The 18,525-nt window shown below is 34.0% G+C and overlaps 1 protein-coding gene across 1 annotated transcript in view; it reads left to right on the forward strand.

The window, feature by feature from the left end:
- The first annotated feature begins 5,323 nt into the window (after window positions 1–5,323).
- Window positions 5,324–18,525, forward strand: part of LOC106472492 (GTP-binding protein Di-Ras2-like) — an 18,295-nt gene continuing 5,093 nt past the window's right edge. Inside the window, exons 1-2 of the mRNA XM_022401075.1 lie at window positions 5,324–5,553; window positions 11,913–12,074. Coding sequence (XP_022256783.1) covers window positions 11,937–12,074 — 138 coding nt within the window. The 5' untranslated portion in view covers window positions 5,324–5,553; window positions 11,913–11,936. The remainder of the gene's footprint in view (window positions 5,554–11,912; window positions 12,075–18,525) is intronic.

An 18,525-nucleotide genomic window follows, 5' to 3' on the forward strand; every position in this document is an offset into this window, starting at 1 on the left:
GTGACTGTTACCAATGATAGGACGTTTCCTGATGAAGCAGGTGAGCCCCACATGAAGCAGAAGCCAAGGAGACGGAGACCAGTACAGAAGAAGATATGTCCTGTAAAATTAAGAGACTTTGTTGAATTTTAATTTTGTGTTTGTAAATTCTACACATTTAATTAAGTTATTGTTAATTATCTATTGGTTTAATATAAGTGGCTATTGTTCGGGACGAACAATACTAAGGAAGGGGCAGTGTTACGACAGCGGGGGTCACGTGACTCTAGTAACACGTCATATTCTCGAAGGTTCATGAAGTCTCGAAAGGTTACTAGATATGCGGTAGTTATGTATATATATAAGCCACTAAGAACTGACGGCAACAGTGTGTATAATTGACAGTTGAGTCGAGCACGTAAGACGTTCGTTATTTATTATAGCGTTTGTTATAGCGCGACTGTGGAAATTAAGTGTATTGCAAAGTTGTATTCAGAAAGAATAAACCAGTTTTACTTAAGAAAGGACTTGTGTCGCTAAAGTTTCATCGGAAAGAAATTTTACGGAGAATTAACTAACGAATGGAGGCGTAACAATATTTTTGATTCTTACTAACGTCTTTTTTTTTCTTCTTAACTACTCTCTTAACTTCCTGCCACATTCTTCTAATTTTCTACCTATTTCTTCTTTAACTTCTCTAAATAATTTCATCATTTCAAGTAATGGTTGGATCTCACTACTTGATTTCGTGGTCGCCCTCTTCAACAGTTCAAGTTTAGTAAAAATGCTATTGTACTTTTATTTCATTTTCATCAAATAATCCCACTTCTTACATCATAAGTTGTGACTTGGTTCTTACATATTATCAGATGAAAATAATTAGACGTTCAGTCCACTTAAACGAAAGTAACTGAATTTATTTCTTCTTTCAACATTATTACAAACTCGAATACTATTGTAACTTGTAGGACTAAGTCTTTAGCCACACTATCTGTACTACTCAAAATAAAAATCAACTTACTTGTACAAAATAGTGCGTTAGCTAACACAGACTCACCCTTGGAAATCACTCTTGAAACAACTTTCCTTTAATCTAATTTCAATTCAACTAACTAAAGCTTCATGGAACGTCGTTATATAATCTACGTTTACTAGAACTTTACGTCACATCCTTAGAACAAGACTTTAAATCACATACTTCGGAGTTTTCTTGAAATTCTAGGCCTATTTTAACTTACTAAACATAATATTATCATTAACGTCCCGCAGCTTCCTCTAACTGATAAATGACATCTTCCTCTAGCTAACAAACAAACTATAACATTAAATACACACACACACACACATATATATATATATATAGAGAGAGAGAGAGAGAGCTTATAATATTACTATTGAACAACAGTGTAATTTTTCTGTGGTTTGAAGTCATTCACGTGTTTTTAACTGAATCATTCTGGCCAAAGGTTTTTCCCACTGTTAGGAAACTAACAAAAAACATGGCCACTCACTTTGTTATATTTATAAAATATTGATGGTCATGTTAATAAAATACTGTAAAATATTTGTTCAAGTTATTGATAAAAAAGTTTTTACTTTTAGTATTTCGGAATGTTATAACTAATATGATGTAAATTAGTCGCTGTAACTAATAAACAAGAATATCTCTCAAAGTTTTTAATTACATAAATTGTCTCGCTCATTTGAATAGGTGGAATATAGGTTACTAACGTTAACATTTTAAATGTGCAAGTTAATTACATTAGTTATGATTCAGCTCCTAATCTATGCTTGCATGCTTATGATCCTGAAGAGACTTCACACTCGTATATGCTCTGTTACGTTATTTCCTAATTAAAGTCCAAGTTTACGTAAATATAGAAAGTCCTACTTCATTGAGAAGAACGATCTCGCTTCGTAACGTTATATTATTTACGTCATTGTTATTTCCATACCTTGATCGATCAGATAAGCCTTGTTTCGTATTGCCAAAAAATGTTTAAAATATAATAATGGCCATAAATCAGAATATGATTGAAAGTTTCTTGTAACGAAAACGTTTACCTAATACTTTTAACTGTTTCAATCTCAGAATATAAAAAAGGCTTACTTTCACTTCCCATCTCACTTCAGTTTACCACTTTAGCGATATGGCGAGGTTATCCCTGCCTAAGCACCAGCACGTAAGTGCTACTGTTGGTAGGACAATATGATTTGTTAGGACAGTACCCTGTCTAAAAACGTCACCACATAAGGCTTATCTACTCGATCCAAGTATGAGAAGTACAACTGACGTAAACTGAGTGGCGTAAGGAGGTGAAATATCTACGCTCGATATGAAAATTAATCAACCTTTATATATGCCATTGAGGTATGAGAAGAACAACTGACGTAAAGTGAGTGACGTCATTAAGTCATCACTCTACTCTGTGTGAAAACTGAACGACTGTTCCCACAGCCACCAGCAGTTGAAGCAGGGTTTTAAAGGACTTTGGGCTGCGCTATATTTTGGTTTAGAATAAATTTTATCATATTGGATAATTCAAAAAAGAAACTTCTGCTACAAAAAATAAATAAATAAAATAAAAGAAAAACATCTGTTTATTATTTGGAAATTGCTTCAAATTCCATCAAAAAGTTAGTTCGCAATATTCTTACTACAAAAAACATCATTAGCTATTAAACGAGTTGTTCAGATTGCGAATACCAATACTAAATACATAATAAAGAGAGGTGAAGTCAATTTCCACGTATTCTAAACATAAAAAGAGGAGAATGAATGTGGCCAAAAATGTGATAAAACAATTATCTTTATGTTAGAAAACAATAATAGTAATTTTTCAGTTTCGTCTTATTACTGCAAAGCATTTTCTGTTAATAAAGTCTATGGATGAGAGTGTATGTGTTTGTTAAAATATAATAATAATAATAACAGCTCCTTAGGAAATCCCTAAAGTTCGTTATTTGAAGATCTATATGTGAACCTTTCTGTCAAACTTAGTTTTTCTTTACTCTGTTTTACAAGATATTGAGTAAGAATGTTATTTCCTCAGTGTCACATGATAGTGTTAGCATAAATGAGACTCGAAAAGCCCTGTTAAACTTACGCAAGAAAAGTAATAATATTTTAAAACTACTCAAAAAAGTTTTATAGTTGTTTTTTATGTATTCCTAAATGTGTTAGATTAAATTGTATTTTAAGCTCCATTTTCTATCTTTGTTATATATTTAATTCAAACGTATATTTAAACTTTAAACTACAAATAGTTTCTAGTGTTATATTATCATACATATAGGCATCGAAACAGAAGGGTGGGTCAGCACCCAAATTACCCCCCTAAATTTCGTTAGGTTTACGATTCCCTCCAACCTGAACTTTGTTTTTGTTCCAAAATAATGACTCGCACTATAAATATATAGAGGTTCTAAAATGAATTTCTCTGTGAATATAAAGAGTCGAAAGATAAAGATATTAAATATAACAGGTCACGTACGTTCGCCATTAAACTACTTATTTTCACTTTCATTTCACCAGCATTTATTTCGCTGATTTTTATTATATCTTAACCTCCACTGCATTAAAATAAGTCCAAATTAATAAGCTAATTGTGGGAATATTCCGGTGTGGGGCGTGCTCCAAACCTCATTCTTGCTTCTATCAGCTTTTCAAAGGTACGCTGTTGACAAGAATAATTCTTTTCCATCTTTGGTCCTTTCATAACAAGTTTTGCTTTTGCTAATAATGCCTAAGTTTTAAGCCAAATTTATAAAATCCAAGAAGCTGACGATCAAACCACGCAAGAAACATAAACAGTTGGTAACCAGAACTTTACATGGTGAACATAGCAAGAACGTAAAGAAAAGTTGTTTTTATGCTTCAGAACAAATTAGCAAAATCTTTTTTAAAGTATGGACATGGTGTTACTATCCTCATCAGTCTGTTAAATTAGTAAATACAGCATTTGTAGTCATGCACTTCATATTAATTAATAAAATACAAATATTTTAGAATTTTAGCATAATAAAACACAACAGATTACCCTCTCCCCGCTTCTTGTGGAATCCTTTTGGCTTATTGGCTTTGGTCTGTGATAATTAATTTTTTTTTTCGAAGTGTATGTGAACAGCAGCTTTTCGTCAGACAGTTAATAACTCACTTATTATCACTTTGAACGATTTTATTATTATTTTTTGATGTAAAGTCATTAACGTATTCTTTCTTCTTTTCACCGAAATTACACGTTTTGAAGAATAACAAAAATTCACACAAAGATCATTCTTTTTATTGAATCTATACAAACGTTTTTGGTTTTCGGATAGATTACACATATAACACAAAAACAAAAATAGCGGGAAATAGAACGTAGTTCACCTGTTAACATATTAATATACAAATATATAGTGGCAGAGCGTATTTTTTAAACAAAATATTTTGTTTGGAAAGTTCCTCAGAAGAGCAACAAAGCATATGTACTTTAAACTCTTTAAACAGGGATTTTATTTCACGGATTTGTTTATACGTTATTATATTTTTAATTTTGAAAATATCACGAAATGTGTTGAATACGTTTGTTGAAAAGTACGCCGAGTCAATTTAAGGCATTTAAAGTTATATTACGTTTTTAATTAGTCAAGCGTCTATAAGAGCATTAGGAATATAGAACAGGTTGTTTAGTGAATAAATGAGTTGCAATAAAACATATAGATAGCATATCATGTACTTTAACTTCATATTATTCCATATGTACCAGTTGCATTATGGTTCTCAAATGTCCTTTTCGTTCAGTTTTTTCTCTATTTTTACAGTTTTGTGGAATATTTATCTACTTGATGTAGAGTTCTGTAACAAACGAAATCAGTACCACACCTTTTTTATTTACATTTTCTTGTTGTAATGTGTTCTTTTAGTTTCAGTTTCAGTATTTATCTTTAATAATAGTACCTTTGTAATGAATAAATAATAACTTTAGTAAACTTGGAAATAGAAGACCAAGTTTTTCAACAAGGTTCGTGGGCTTCACTGGTAGGCCCGCTTTTATACGGCGTGGGTTTTAGCGTGGTGAAACCATTCTCTACTTATCATCTAATTTTCATGTTCTTTCATCCGTGTTGGATTTGATAATGTTTTGATACAATGGATTAAAGTGGTAATTGAGATCTTTCCCACGCTCATAATTCCGGATCTCGAGGTAGTGGGTGTTAGGACATACTTAGGAAAAACTCTTAACACATGTCCTTGAGGTATAGTTCATGATCAATAAGTTATTATACAGTTTCCATAGAAACACAGACGTCATCTGCGCTGTTAGTTCGCACTACAAGGCAGTAAAAGTTTCAAAGGGAAAGCGATTTACGCTTTTCTCTCCCATTCATTGATATCTTCAGATTTCACACATGGTGATGGTTACTCTAACTGACATGAGTCTTAAAACGTCAGTATTCACGATCTTGCTATCACCTTAGCGAAAATATACAAATTCAGTTGGCTAGGTTCAGAACTGACAAAGAAATAAATCTTGTTGCTACTGAATAATTCTGCGTTTCTTTGGAGATTATAATTTTCTTTCTCATCAGGTAAGTTATTTTATATTTTCTATATATATATTTGTTTGTTAAAGATATGTGCACTCTACTGCTGTGAGACAAGATTTGGGTTTCGTTGTTTTATTATGGTATTCGGCCAAGAATATAGAGAATATAGGACTAAAGTTTAAATATACTACATTCTCTGCTACGAGGACATTTGTGGACGACATTTACTTAAAGAGCGACTAAATAGGTTTGGAAGAATACGCTATTGGTAAGTTCTGTTTATCAAAATCAAGTAGTTGATATAGGCCAATGGCGTAGGAAGCTGGGGAACAGGGGGGGGTCTGGCCCCCACTTTCAATCTGTCCCAATAAAAATGCATCAAATTAGGAAAATTTCTCTCGGGAGAATCAGGAGAATGCATACAATTTAATCTAGGGCCTAAGGTGAGCCCCAGAACCCAGCCGTAATGGGTGCCTCTCAATTATTCCTGTAGCACACATTCCCTTGCTTCGATCAGGCAAAAAAATCCTTCCCCACTTTTAATTTGCTTCGTTCACCTCTGTAGGTTTATTTCACGTGATAATAAAGAAGCTTCAATGTTCACAATTTTGAAATTCTTTATAATTATATATATAACAGACCTCGCCTAGTCTTGGGCTTCACAATGAGTCCCCCCCCCCTGGCCTTACAACTCTACATTAACTATTGGTTTCATGATCTTAGTATGTATACTGAAAGTTGGGTCCCTGGCCTTACAACTCTACATTAACTATTGGTTTCTTGATCTTAGTATGTACACTGAAAGTTGGGTCCCTGGACTTACAACTCTACATTAACTATTGGTTTCTTGATCTTAGTATGTACACTGAAAGTTGGGTCCCTGGACTTACAACTCTACATTAACTATTGGTTTCTTGATCTTAGTATGTACACTGAAAGTTGGGTCCCTGGACTTACAACTCTCTCTCGGTTGTTGGATTCCTCATCCTACATTTCCATACTGAATATTGTCTTTCAGGCTTTACACTTTTACTGTTGGTTTCCTGGCCTTACATCCTTATACTTGGTATTGACTTGCTAATGGTACACTCTTGCATGAAGTGTATACCTGGTTTCACAATGAATGAAAATTTCGTGGTCTTGTATTTCCACACTGATTGTTGGTTTTTGGTCTAATATCCAGGGCTTAAACATGGGCTGAATGGTCCAGAACGGCGTTCTGCCTCATGACGATTCAAGATATTAGTGTTCCTAGTTTTCTGACTGGACCATGCTACTACAAAGTGGATCACAAAAGATAGTAACGCCTCTTTTAAAATCCCAATTTAGCCACTTCTTTTGTTGGTTTTCTAGCTTTACACACTTGCATTGAGTCATAATAATGGAAATTATCGTTACCTATACATGAAACTAGCTTAGATGATACATGTTATCCACTTTGAAAACAAAAGAAAAAAATCAAATTAATTTAATACAATTTGAACTATGTAATCGTTCTACTGAAGATAGTAATGGTTGAACCAGGAAGAAGATAAAGACATTTATTTAGTGTTCTTGTACGATAATCAATGGCTAACTGGTCTCCAACATATGATAGAAGTAAATCAAGTTATACCTAATAAATGGAATTTCGATTTATTTCTTTGTTGGTAAGCACAAAGTTACACAATGGACAATCTATGCTTTACTTACCGCGGGTATCGAAACCCGATTTTACCGTTATAAAAATTCAGGTTTAGTAAAAGATCGAGAGTTCCACCTTGTTCCACTGCAATGCTAGACATCTATTTGCCCCTCCTTCAATATACAACCAATTAGTCAACTATTTATCTGTTTTATTACAAATTGTCTTTAGTAGTTTATTCATGTTTTATTTTTACTGTGACTAGAGCATGAGAACAGCAGCTTCTATATATATTTTTTCACATCCCACAATGTAATGCCTCCACGGTGAGACTTACTATTGGAGACAAATGTCAATTTATTTTTTTCCAAGGAAGGTTATTTGTATAGCGAGATTTTAAACGTTGTAGAACTGAATGACACAACATTTCGATGAAGGGAACTTTCAGAGTTCTCTGTGAAAGTAAAAAAAAACAAAAAACTCTTACAGCAGAGCCATTACAGAGCAATGGGTCCTGAAACTAAACCTCCAGCCAAACGAGAGGAAAATATTCGATCACCTGTTCATAAATATTTTCCGATGCTGTCCCGATAAATGTTTTTATTTTGTCCTTTAGAGGTGGTCTGGGAAGCTGATGTTCTCGTACAGTGGAAGGTCTGTAGAAAATGTGTTAAGATATGTGGTCTAAAACTGAGCTCGTCATCTTGTAAAGGAGCTTGTTACGAAGCAAATTGTAATATAGGGTAATAGTGAGTGATTAAGACCATGAGACTACGAACGATCAAAGATAGAGGAAGTGGTACCAAAAGCATCATGTGAGATAGCATATTCTACATTTCTATTATTGGTTGTGTTTATCGTTCATTTATTATTTCCTTTTATCGTTTAGTTTATCTATGAATATTTAGTTGCATTAAAACGTTAATTCACCTTCTACATAATCATTTGTATTTTGAGTAAATATATGTGTGTATGATAAAACTGACACCAGCTTCCCTAGCGGTGACGTATAGATACTATTAATGTAGCAGAAGAGTATGTAAATTTATGAACACATGAGGTTGAACTCTCGTGACCTACTCTATGAATAAATACTCTGCAGCAGCTTCACTAAGAGCGAGAGTTAATTATTGAAGGTCGCAGTTATTTCTATTTGTCACTCGATATTGATATTGGAATATTTTTTTTTTGAGTTAGGTTTTTCTTTCTGGTTGTTTTTCCTGATTCCATTATTATTCATTTAGTGTGGATTTTATAAAGTATTATATTAATCCTCAATATAGTTTGAAAGATGGTTTACTCATATTAAACTAAGATGGTTGCGTCTAGACTCTATAGATTATTTGAATCGTGTTTAAACATAAAAATATTAATAATATAACACAAAATCAATCAAACTGCATTGTTTTATGGCATACAGAGAACAGCGTGCAGCATACATTCGGCACACTGAAAATATTTGGTAACAAGAAATTAATTCAAAATAATATACTTGCTAATGAAATTAGTAATTGTTTAGGCAATTCTATTGTTTGAAACTGGTCTTTTGTTGTGTTCTATATTACTGGTAACATCTAAAATATTAACATTTCTACAACCTCACTATCAAGGTAAAGCTTCAACATACCATGAAACACCTGCATTCTCCTGTAATCATGTTTACTTCGAAACAAAACCCTTACTAAAAAAATGGGAGGATATTTGCTTGTTGTTTCTTTCTTCATTACACGAGGTATGTCAGCTGAAACGAAGAAGAAGAATAAAACATAGCGTTCACATTAAAGCTGTATATGTCAAACTATACTTAGATTATGATAGTTTTCACCCATATGAAATGAATTTACACCGAGTTGGGATTATCGTATAGAGAGAGTGGGCATATTCAGCAAACAAAATTGTCTATGTGCTTGTTTTTCTTTGATTTTATCCAAACAAAGATGAAAAAAGCTTATAATAGTTTTAATTTTAAAATATTGTGTCAACACACCCATCTCAAGTAAAAACATTCATTGGCTTCACACAGGCTGAATAAAGCGGCTTGTTTGTTGGATTCTTGGGTGAATGAGCCGTAATTCTAAACTCTGTCATTAGAGAGCTTGGAGTTAGTTATGTAAAACGCCGATAGCTGAGCTGATAAGAAGGCCGCCTTATTAAGTAAGTCCCCATGAAACACAATCTTTAAGTCTGTTTTCGAAGAGTTATTTATGGAATATTTACCATTCTACACAGTTGAAAAAATTTTCCAAAGTATATGCGGCAAGCAGTCTATAGACAAAATATCGTGGCCTCAGATAACATAAGATTACAGTGCCTTGCAAAAGTATTCATCCTCTACCAAAAAGGTTATATTTTGATGAAATACAAATAATATAAATTTTTTAATGAACTTGTTTTCATTCAAAACTCTAATGATCAAACTTAACACTGTTATGTGTAAAGGAAGTTGATTGTCAGCAAACCTGCAAAGAAAATATATAAATTGAAATTTGCTGATTTCATACTTATTCAGCCCCTTAAGTCAGTACTTGATGGAAGCATCTTTGGTAGCAATTACTGCTGTGAGTCTTTTTAGATAGGTTTCTACCAGCTTTGCACAATGGGATGGTGTAATTTTTGCCCATTCTTTCTAACAAAATTACTCCAATTCTGACAAGTTCATTGGGGATCGTTGATGGACTGTAATCTACAAGTCTCGCGATAAATTTTCTATTGGATTCAAGCCAGGACTTTGGCTGGGCCACTCTAGGACATTTACGTTCTTCTTTTGAAACCATTCCAGTGTGGCTTTGGCCTTGTGCTGCTGAAATGTGAATTTTCGACCTAGTTTTAGATTCTTGGCTGACTCAAGTAGATTTTCTTCTAGGATTCGCCTGTACTTTGCCTCATCCATTTTTCCCCTCAATCCTGACAAACTTCCTAGTCCCCGCTGATGAGAAGCATCTCCGTAACATGATGCTGCCACCACAATGCTTGACAGTTGGGATTGTGTTGACTGGGTGATGTGCTGTGTTACGCTTGCTGTGTAACACTTTGAATTCAGACCAAAAACTCAATTTATGTCTTTTCTGACCATAAACACTTCTGCCACATGTCTGCAGTATCATATACATGCTTTGTTGCAAACTTCATACGAGATTTAAGATGACTTTTTACAATATTGGTTTCTTTCTTGCCACTCACCCATATAGGCTAGCTTTGTGCAAGGACAAGGATGTTGTCGATATATGAAACTGATTCCCATCTCAGATATGGAACTTTGCAAATATTTCAAGATCATTGTTAGCTTTACAGTGACACACCTAACCAATTTCCTGCTTGCCCGGCTGCTTAGTTTGGAAGGGCGGCCTGATCTGGGCAGTGACTGTGTGGTATGAAGCACATTCCACTTCTTACTGACGGACTTCATTATACTCAAAGTGACTTTGAGATTTTCTGGTAACCTTCTCCTGATATATGTTTCTCTACCACGTTATCCCTGACTTGTTTGGAAAGCTCCTTGGTCTTCATGGTTTGTTTGTTGTATCACTATGTGAGTTGTGGCTTGAACAGATGCATTTACTCTGAAGTCAAGTTAAACCACCTTGATTACACACAGACAGAGACAATTACACTAATTTTGTGACCTTTCAAACTAATCTTTTGCACCTGAACTGATTACCATAGCAAAGGGGTTGAATATTTTAATTTTCTTTAAAAATCTAACTTACTTACATAATATCGGCGTTTTTTAGCCTTCTCAGTTTAGAGTAGATTGTATAAATTCTAAATATAAAGTACAATTTGAAAGTTTCATGATTGCAAGCTCAGACGGCAACAAAATGTGGAAACTTTGAAGCGGGTGAATACTTTTACAAGGCATTGTATATAAATCATACATAAGATCAGAGATCAAGCCTATTTATCTATCTTTAGTAAACAAACTATATTGCTTTCACAACATATCCATGACAACTTTTGCATTTGTTAAGTGCAAAAATAATCATTGTGAAATACCTCATGACATTATGGCTGCTTATCAATGGCACTACGTTATGACATGATTCATATAAAGTTCAATTACTTTATCTTTATCAATTTTTTAAAAAATGAATTATTAGTGAGAAATATAAAATACAAGCTGAGAGACTCGTCCTTTGTCCGAATTATGAACTGAAAAAATGTGCGAATGGATGCTATGATAAATAACACAAAAATACTAACTTTCACAAAATTTATTTATAACATAACATATTATTGTAATATTCATTATTGCCTCACCAAAAGTTTTGTATAAGCTTTAATAACTTAATGTGCATATAATTAAAACATGATACACAATGTGCGATGGTCAGGGTTACTTTGTAGGAAGAGATAGTGGCAAAAGTAGTTCAGCTGAGTTTATGTATTATTGCAATAGTGGCGGACATTTTTTCATTGAATTCTTCCATAGAGAGTGCTAGCGCGCTATCTGAAATATATAAGACTGTGTGCATGTTGTGTTATAGAAAATTGAATAAAGTTTTTTTTTCTATTGTGTAAAGACGTGGCGCCATCTACGAGTGTAGTTAAATAACGTCAAAGATAATAAATGCTCAATAACAGCAATAATGGGGGTGAGGTTGTGGACCCAATAACATGCCCCTTGCTCAAAATTATCATCCTACAAAGTTTGGTTGAGATTGGCCCAGCGATCTAGGAGTAGTTAGATGACGGACAAACAGACAGATAGACACATAGATTTTTTTGTGGTTTATGTATATATATATATATATATATAACTTACTATTTCTTATTCCAGGAGGTAATACTACCTAGAAATAAAATGCCAGAACAAAGCAACGATTACCGAGTAGTCGTGTTTGGTGCAGGAGGTGTTGGGAAAAGTTCATTGGTGTTAAGGTTTATTCAGGGGACGTTTAGAGAGAGCTATATACCAACGATTGAAGACACCTATCGACAGGTAAGAGAAGTTGCATCATAGATCTACCAGATATTAAATCTTCGTTATTATTATGGTACTCAAACGAGATTCTATACTCAGACAGGGTATATATATATATATACAATGCTAAAGCGATTAAATTCTAATTTCTTTGTCTATATTACTTATAAATATTTCGTTATGAATAAATCATGAACACGTTTCAATGTGTTAGCGAGAATGAAATACGCTTAAATTTTGTTAATCATATTTTACACATGTTAAAACGATAACGTTTTTGTGGTTCATGTACGAACAAGTCATTGTTAAATCAGTATTTTTACAACTTAATATCAAGTACACGCCTAACCTTAAACACCTGCATTATATTGTTACGTCTCTGTGTTCGTTTGTTAATTTCCCGTATAATTTCTTTCTGATGAAACTTAAACGATACAAGTCCTTTCTTAAATAAAACTAGTTTATTCTTTCTCAATACAACTTTACAATACACTTAATTTCCACAGTCACTTTAACTTAAACACACGCTATGATTCACAAAGATTCACGCACTTTACTTACTGTCACTACCGCGCTTGACTCAATTGTCCGTCTCCATCTCTGCCTGTCTGCAATTATCTATGCCGTCACTTTTTTTGCCGGCTTATATATTAGAATAGAGGGCGCGTAGAAAAGACTAGAGTTGCCACGAACGGACATGATCCTTCTAGAATCTCATGACGTGTTACTAGCGTCACGTGACTTCCGCTGTCGTTACAATATTCATCCTTATTTTGTATTTGACTCATTAGCGTTGAGTAACTTAATATGTACATAAAATTATGTATGTAAAAACATCTGCAGTTTACATGATTTCCATCACAAATTTTAGGCCTTGAAAAAACCTAAAGGACTGAATAAAGAAAGTGGTACTAAAAATATAGCTTATATATGATTCGCTAGCTTGGAAAAAGCTTTCACACCGTAATAAGTGTTGTTGTAGCCAACGGCTTATTTCTCCGAAAGGGGGCCGAAGTCAACTATTTATTTAAGAAACAAACAAAATGTTTTTGTTTGTTTGTAGTTAAACACAAAGCTACACAAAGAGCTATCTGTGCTCTGCCCACCACGGGTACCGAAACCCGGTTTCTAGCGTTGTAAATCCGCAGACATGCCACTATGCCTCTTTTATAGACTACTTATTTCATCAGAACTACTCTACGATAGCTAAAAACTGCCACTAGTTAGTAATATCATTGGGCAGTTGTTAGAGTTTTTGTTTAGACTTGGTGAATTGCGTTTGCTAAAATATATCAATATGATTGAAAGATATATAAACATTTTTAAAAGACCAATAAGTACGAATTATAGATAGTAAATTAATCGTGTTTACCATGTTGGACTAGTAGTGTTAGAAAATAGAAACAAGTTTTATTTAAGATATAGGCTCATTGACGTGCCAGGCTGCGGATCGAAGGTGCAAGGTTTGTGCCACGATGTTGCTGAACATGCCCCGTACTTTCTTCAGGGAGTGCATTTGATTGTGACAATCAATCCAGTTATTGAGTTGAAAGTCGGAACAAGCTTTTGTGGAAGTGTCTGTTTCTGAATAGCTGCTTTACTTCTGGTCAGTTGTTCAAAATTAGGACTGGATATACCTGAATCTTAGTTGGGGGTCTTTGGACTGGCCATTTAATCTATGAACGTATAAAGTGTGGTCCAGGTTGAAAATGACAATATTAATACTGTTTGTATAGCTCTGAGAGGTATTTCGCGTTTGTGATTCTTTTTTTTTTTTCGGTTTGAAGTTCCCAGTTTTTTTTTTATATTAGGAACGGGCTGTGACTCAACCCTGTAGGTATCTAATCTAGGTTAAAAATACCAATACCGATATAAGGTTTTTACGTTTCTTGGGCATTAGCACTCAAGCCTCTACTCTGTTAGTATGACATTTCTAGATTGTGTTATACATATACTAGAATGTTTCTAGGTAATAACTCTTTTTTTTCCTTTAGATAAATAGCACTTATAGTATAAGAACTGGCTTGTCCTGGAGTTACAAGATTTTGACGTCAGTTCGACGTCATCCTCGTACAACTCCTCTCTGAGGATGTAGGCGCTTTAATGATTAACCTCTTATGAGTAACGCTTAAGTTTTCAGGGACCTGACATCATAACAATATGGACATGTAATAGTTTAACACAAGCTCACTTGTGGTTCATTAAGTTCTGACATTTTAAAAGTAATTACTTAATTCGGTAAGTTTAATTATTGTATGAAAAATCATCACATGTAACAGAAATATCACGAACCATGTGTGAAAATGAAAGGTGCTTTGTTTTTAGTAATTTTGACAAGCACTGGGTGAGTGATGATAATTTCTAATCATAGGTCAAATTACCAAATCTATCAGTTTAATATCACTTAAATGATGAAATCCCTAACATTGAGTTAGTGTATATTCTAGTATAAAGTTTCTAAATTAACCCAGGATTGATAGTTCAACTGATGACGATTACTGTAACTTAGCATTCATATTCTCAGTCTTCTCAGGGGTGAATTAATGGATTCTATATTCTCAAGACAATATGATGATAACTAAGAGCGATTCTCACACATATAAAAAATGAGTTCTATTAAATACAAAACTGCAAATGTTTAAAATAATTATCTCTGTGTGGTTCTCTGTGTGTTTGTAACTGTTTCTCTATTTCAGAATTTTAGTACAAAGTGCTACACTGGGCTATCCGTCTCTAATTTCGAGCTGACAGACTAGAGGGAAGGCAGCTGGTCAACAGCACCTACCTCAAATTCTTGGGTTACGTTTGGCTGATCAAATAGCGGTATTTGAGAGTTACTCTTGTAAGGTACCCACGGCCCCAAAGTGCAGAACCGTAACGGGTCACCTATCATGAATCCTCAGGTTCATAAGTGGAGCCAGCTAACCACTAGGCGACGCCCGGATACTAGTTTCTGACTCGCTGTAAATTCAAAAATTGATAAATTAAGATGGTTTTGAGGCTCTCCCCCAGTAAAGTTTTATACAAATTATTTTGAAATTTGAAGTTTCTCTCGATATTTACGATGAAGTATCGCGTATTTTATTCTCTTTCCTGGCTACATTCATCTATCACAGATTTGCTCAGTTAAGAAACAAACAATTTGTGCGCATGCTCACACATACTTAAGAATGAATTGTTTGCTGATTAGAGAATAACAGTAAACAGCTGTATTTTCAGTTTTACAATATTCTCACCTCTGCTTTATGTTTGTACCTTTTAAAGGTTTTACTCGCATAAGGGTCTCACACAGAGCTGTAAATGCTACAGGAAAGAATAAAAATGTAGTTGATAGAAAGAAAACACCCCGTTCCACCAAACATGCCCACCCTTTCAGCCGTGGGGGCGTTATAATGTGACTGTCAATCCCACTATTCGTTGGTAAAAGAGTAGCCCGAGAGTCGGCAGTGGGTGGTGATGATTAGCTGCCTTCTCTCTAGTCTTACACTGCTAAATTAGAGACGGCTAGCGCAGATAGCCCTCGTGTAGCTTTGCGCGAAATAAAAAAAAACAATAAACAAACAGAAAGAAAATATAATCTTATGCACACGGTTATAGATGTCTTCAAGACAAATAGGTTTAGTTACGACTTCTGAGGTCAAAGTTTTAGTCCGAAATAAGATGATCCATGTTTCATGGACTAATGGTTTAATTGTGTGTGTTCTTAATCTTTTAGGGATGGAGTAATGGTTAAATTGTGTGTGTGTTTTTCATTTTTTAGGGATGGAGTAATGGTTTAATTGTATGTGTTCTTAATGTTTTAGGGATGGAATAATGGTTTAATTGTGTGTGGTTTTCATTTTTTTAGGGATGTAGTAATGGTTTATTTGTGTGTGTTTTTCATTTTTTAGGGATGGAGTAATGGTTTAATTGTGTGTGTTTTTCATTTTTTAGGGATGGAGTAATGGTTTAATTGTGTGTGTTTTTCATATTTTTTAGGAATCAGCAATATATATTATAGGACGAAATTCAAACTCATTTATATCTTTTTTTTTCAATTGTAATTCGATTGACATAACATGTTCTTGCAAATATTGCCCACTGCAAACAAATTACTTTCGTAAAAGAGATGTACACGACCATACACGTATCGTTTCTGGTTATTCTTAATCTCATGCCAATACCATAACGCGGTATTAGGAAGAATCCCTTATTTTTGTGATGTGATCAAAAGCCAACACAGATTGTGCTGAGCACAATCAGCATGCGAAGCATGCTTATGTTACGGGGGTCTGGGGGCATACCCCCAGAAAATTTGTAAAAAAAATCGGTACTGTGAGATTAAGTTTAGAAGCAATTTTGCATGGAATATAGCTTAAACAATCGCATGGCCTTTCACATAAGACCCACAAACATCCAATGAAAAGTCAACAAGCCATCATTCTGCTGTAAAACTGCTTGGGCAGCTAGACTTAAATTAGCATAAACATGTATGTTTTATGATAATAATGTACTGTACTATCTACATACAAAGTAGTTATTAAATATTAAATTATATTATTAATTTAAACAATTATGTACAACAGTAGTGTATTAGCTATTTCAAACATTGACTATCATATACGTACATATATGCACAACTGAAATAACATGTTAGCATGCTCCATTCTTTTGGGGTGCTTTTCCATAAATATCTGACACACAGTTTCAATGTTGATAGCAGTGCCATAATGATTATGTATTAAAGCTAGAGCACTCAGTCTTTCTTCGGTTTGGGTACACCACAGATAATCATTCGAACGGCGGAGAGCAGATGTCGAACGTTCATATGAACATGGACTTAGTGGCAGTATTTTATTTATATCACAAAAAAGGGGAATTCGGCCGAACCCTCTCGAAGCTCCCCCACCCCACCCTGTACGTGAATGAACTCTCATAAGTAGTGCTTATAACACAAACTAAAAGTACGCTTTGCACTCGTAATTATAGTAAAATGAGATTCGTAATATGTGTCACGTATCGATTCCACGGTTGCAAAGGAACAGACACGTATATACAGTTTCCATGGAAACTTTAGCTAACTGGGCAGAATCGAGAAAGAAGAAAACAGCCCATAAAGCCCTTTTCTAACGCAGTAAATTTTAGTTATTAGAACGATGATATTGTTACGACAGCGGGGTCACGTGACTTTAGTAACACGTCATATTCTCGAACGTTCACGTCCCTTCCTGAAGCCTCGAGAGGTTACTAGATATGCGATATTCTTGTATATATAAGACCGGTAAGAAGTGACGGCAACAATGTAATGCATTTGAACTGCACACAGAGATAGAGACGTATTGTTGGGTCAAACGCGTGTGTCGTTCGTTGTGAATTATAGCGTTTGTTAAGTGAATTTCAAAGTTGTATTGAGAAAGAATAAACTAGTTTTATTTAAGAAAGGACTTGTATCGCTAAATTTTCTTCGGAAAGAAATTATACGGGAAATTAACTAACGACCAAAGATGTAACAATATCAATAATCTTGTTTATGTCCTCGTATCTTTATAAAAGATCGTCGTTTAGGAAGTTAATTCAATTCTACGTTGATGTTAACATTAGTAGTAGTGGATCGTTGATATAAAATGATGGACTTTTCATAACATATATCGATTAAACATTGTAGGTGCAGACGTTCCTAGTAAAGAACAAACAAATCTAGCAAATATATCATAACCTTCTTTTGATGCTCCTTTCACTGTTTTTCTTTTAATTCCTGGCCTAATTGCGTATTTGGCTTTTAATCAAATGCAGGCAATAAGTTTCTGTAAAGAAATAAGGTTGTTAGCGTTATTTTTTATTTCTATACACTCTTACCATATTATCCAACATTAGCAATTAATGTTATTGTTTTGGTTCACGTTTAGTAGTAGAAGACCTTGAACTTAATTTTTACCATTCCACGTGTATTACACCACTACACCAATGTGCTAACAACGCAGTTAATTAATATATTTTTAGGACAAGTATTAATTTAAAATATTAATTGAAATACATGTAACAACATGTTAAAGTTGGATAGCTTATCAGATTACAACAGTGATCATCACGACAGTTAGATAGCTTATCAGATTACAACAGTGATCATTACGACAGTTAGATAGCTTATCAGATTACAACAGTGATCATTCACGACAGTTAGATAGCTTATCAGATTATAACAGTGATCATTACGACAGTTAGATAGCTTATTAGATTACAACAATGTTCATTACGACAGTTAGATAGCTTATTAGATTACAACAGTGATCATTACGACAGTTAGATAGCTTATTAGATTACAACAATGTTCATTACGACAGTTAGATAGCTTATTAGATTACAACAGTGATCATTACGACAGTTAGATAGCTTATTAGATTACAACAATGTTCATTACGACAGTTAGATAGCTTATTAGATTACAACAGTGATCATTACGACAGTTAGATAGCTTATTAGATTACAACAA

This window comes from Limulus polyphemus, unplaced genomic scaffold, assembly GCF_000517525.1.
Source record: "Limulus polyphemus unplaced genomic scaffold, Limulus_polyphemus-2.1.2 Scaffold5380, whole genome shotgun sequence".
NCBI lineage: Eukaryota > Metazoa > Arthropoda > Merostomata > Xiphosura > Limulidae > Limulus > Limulus polyphemus.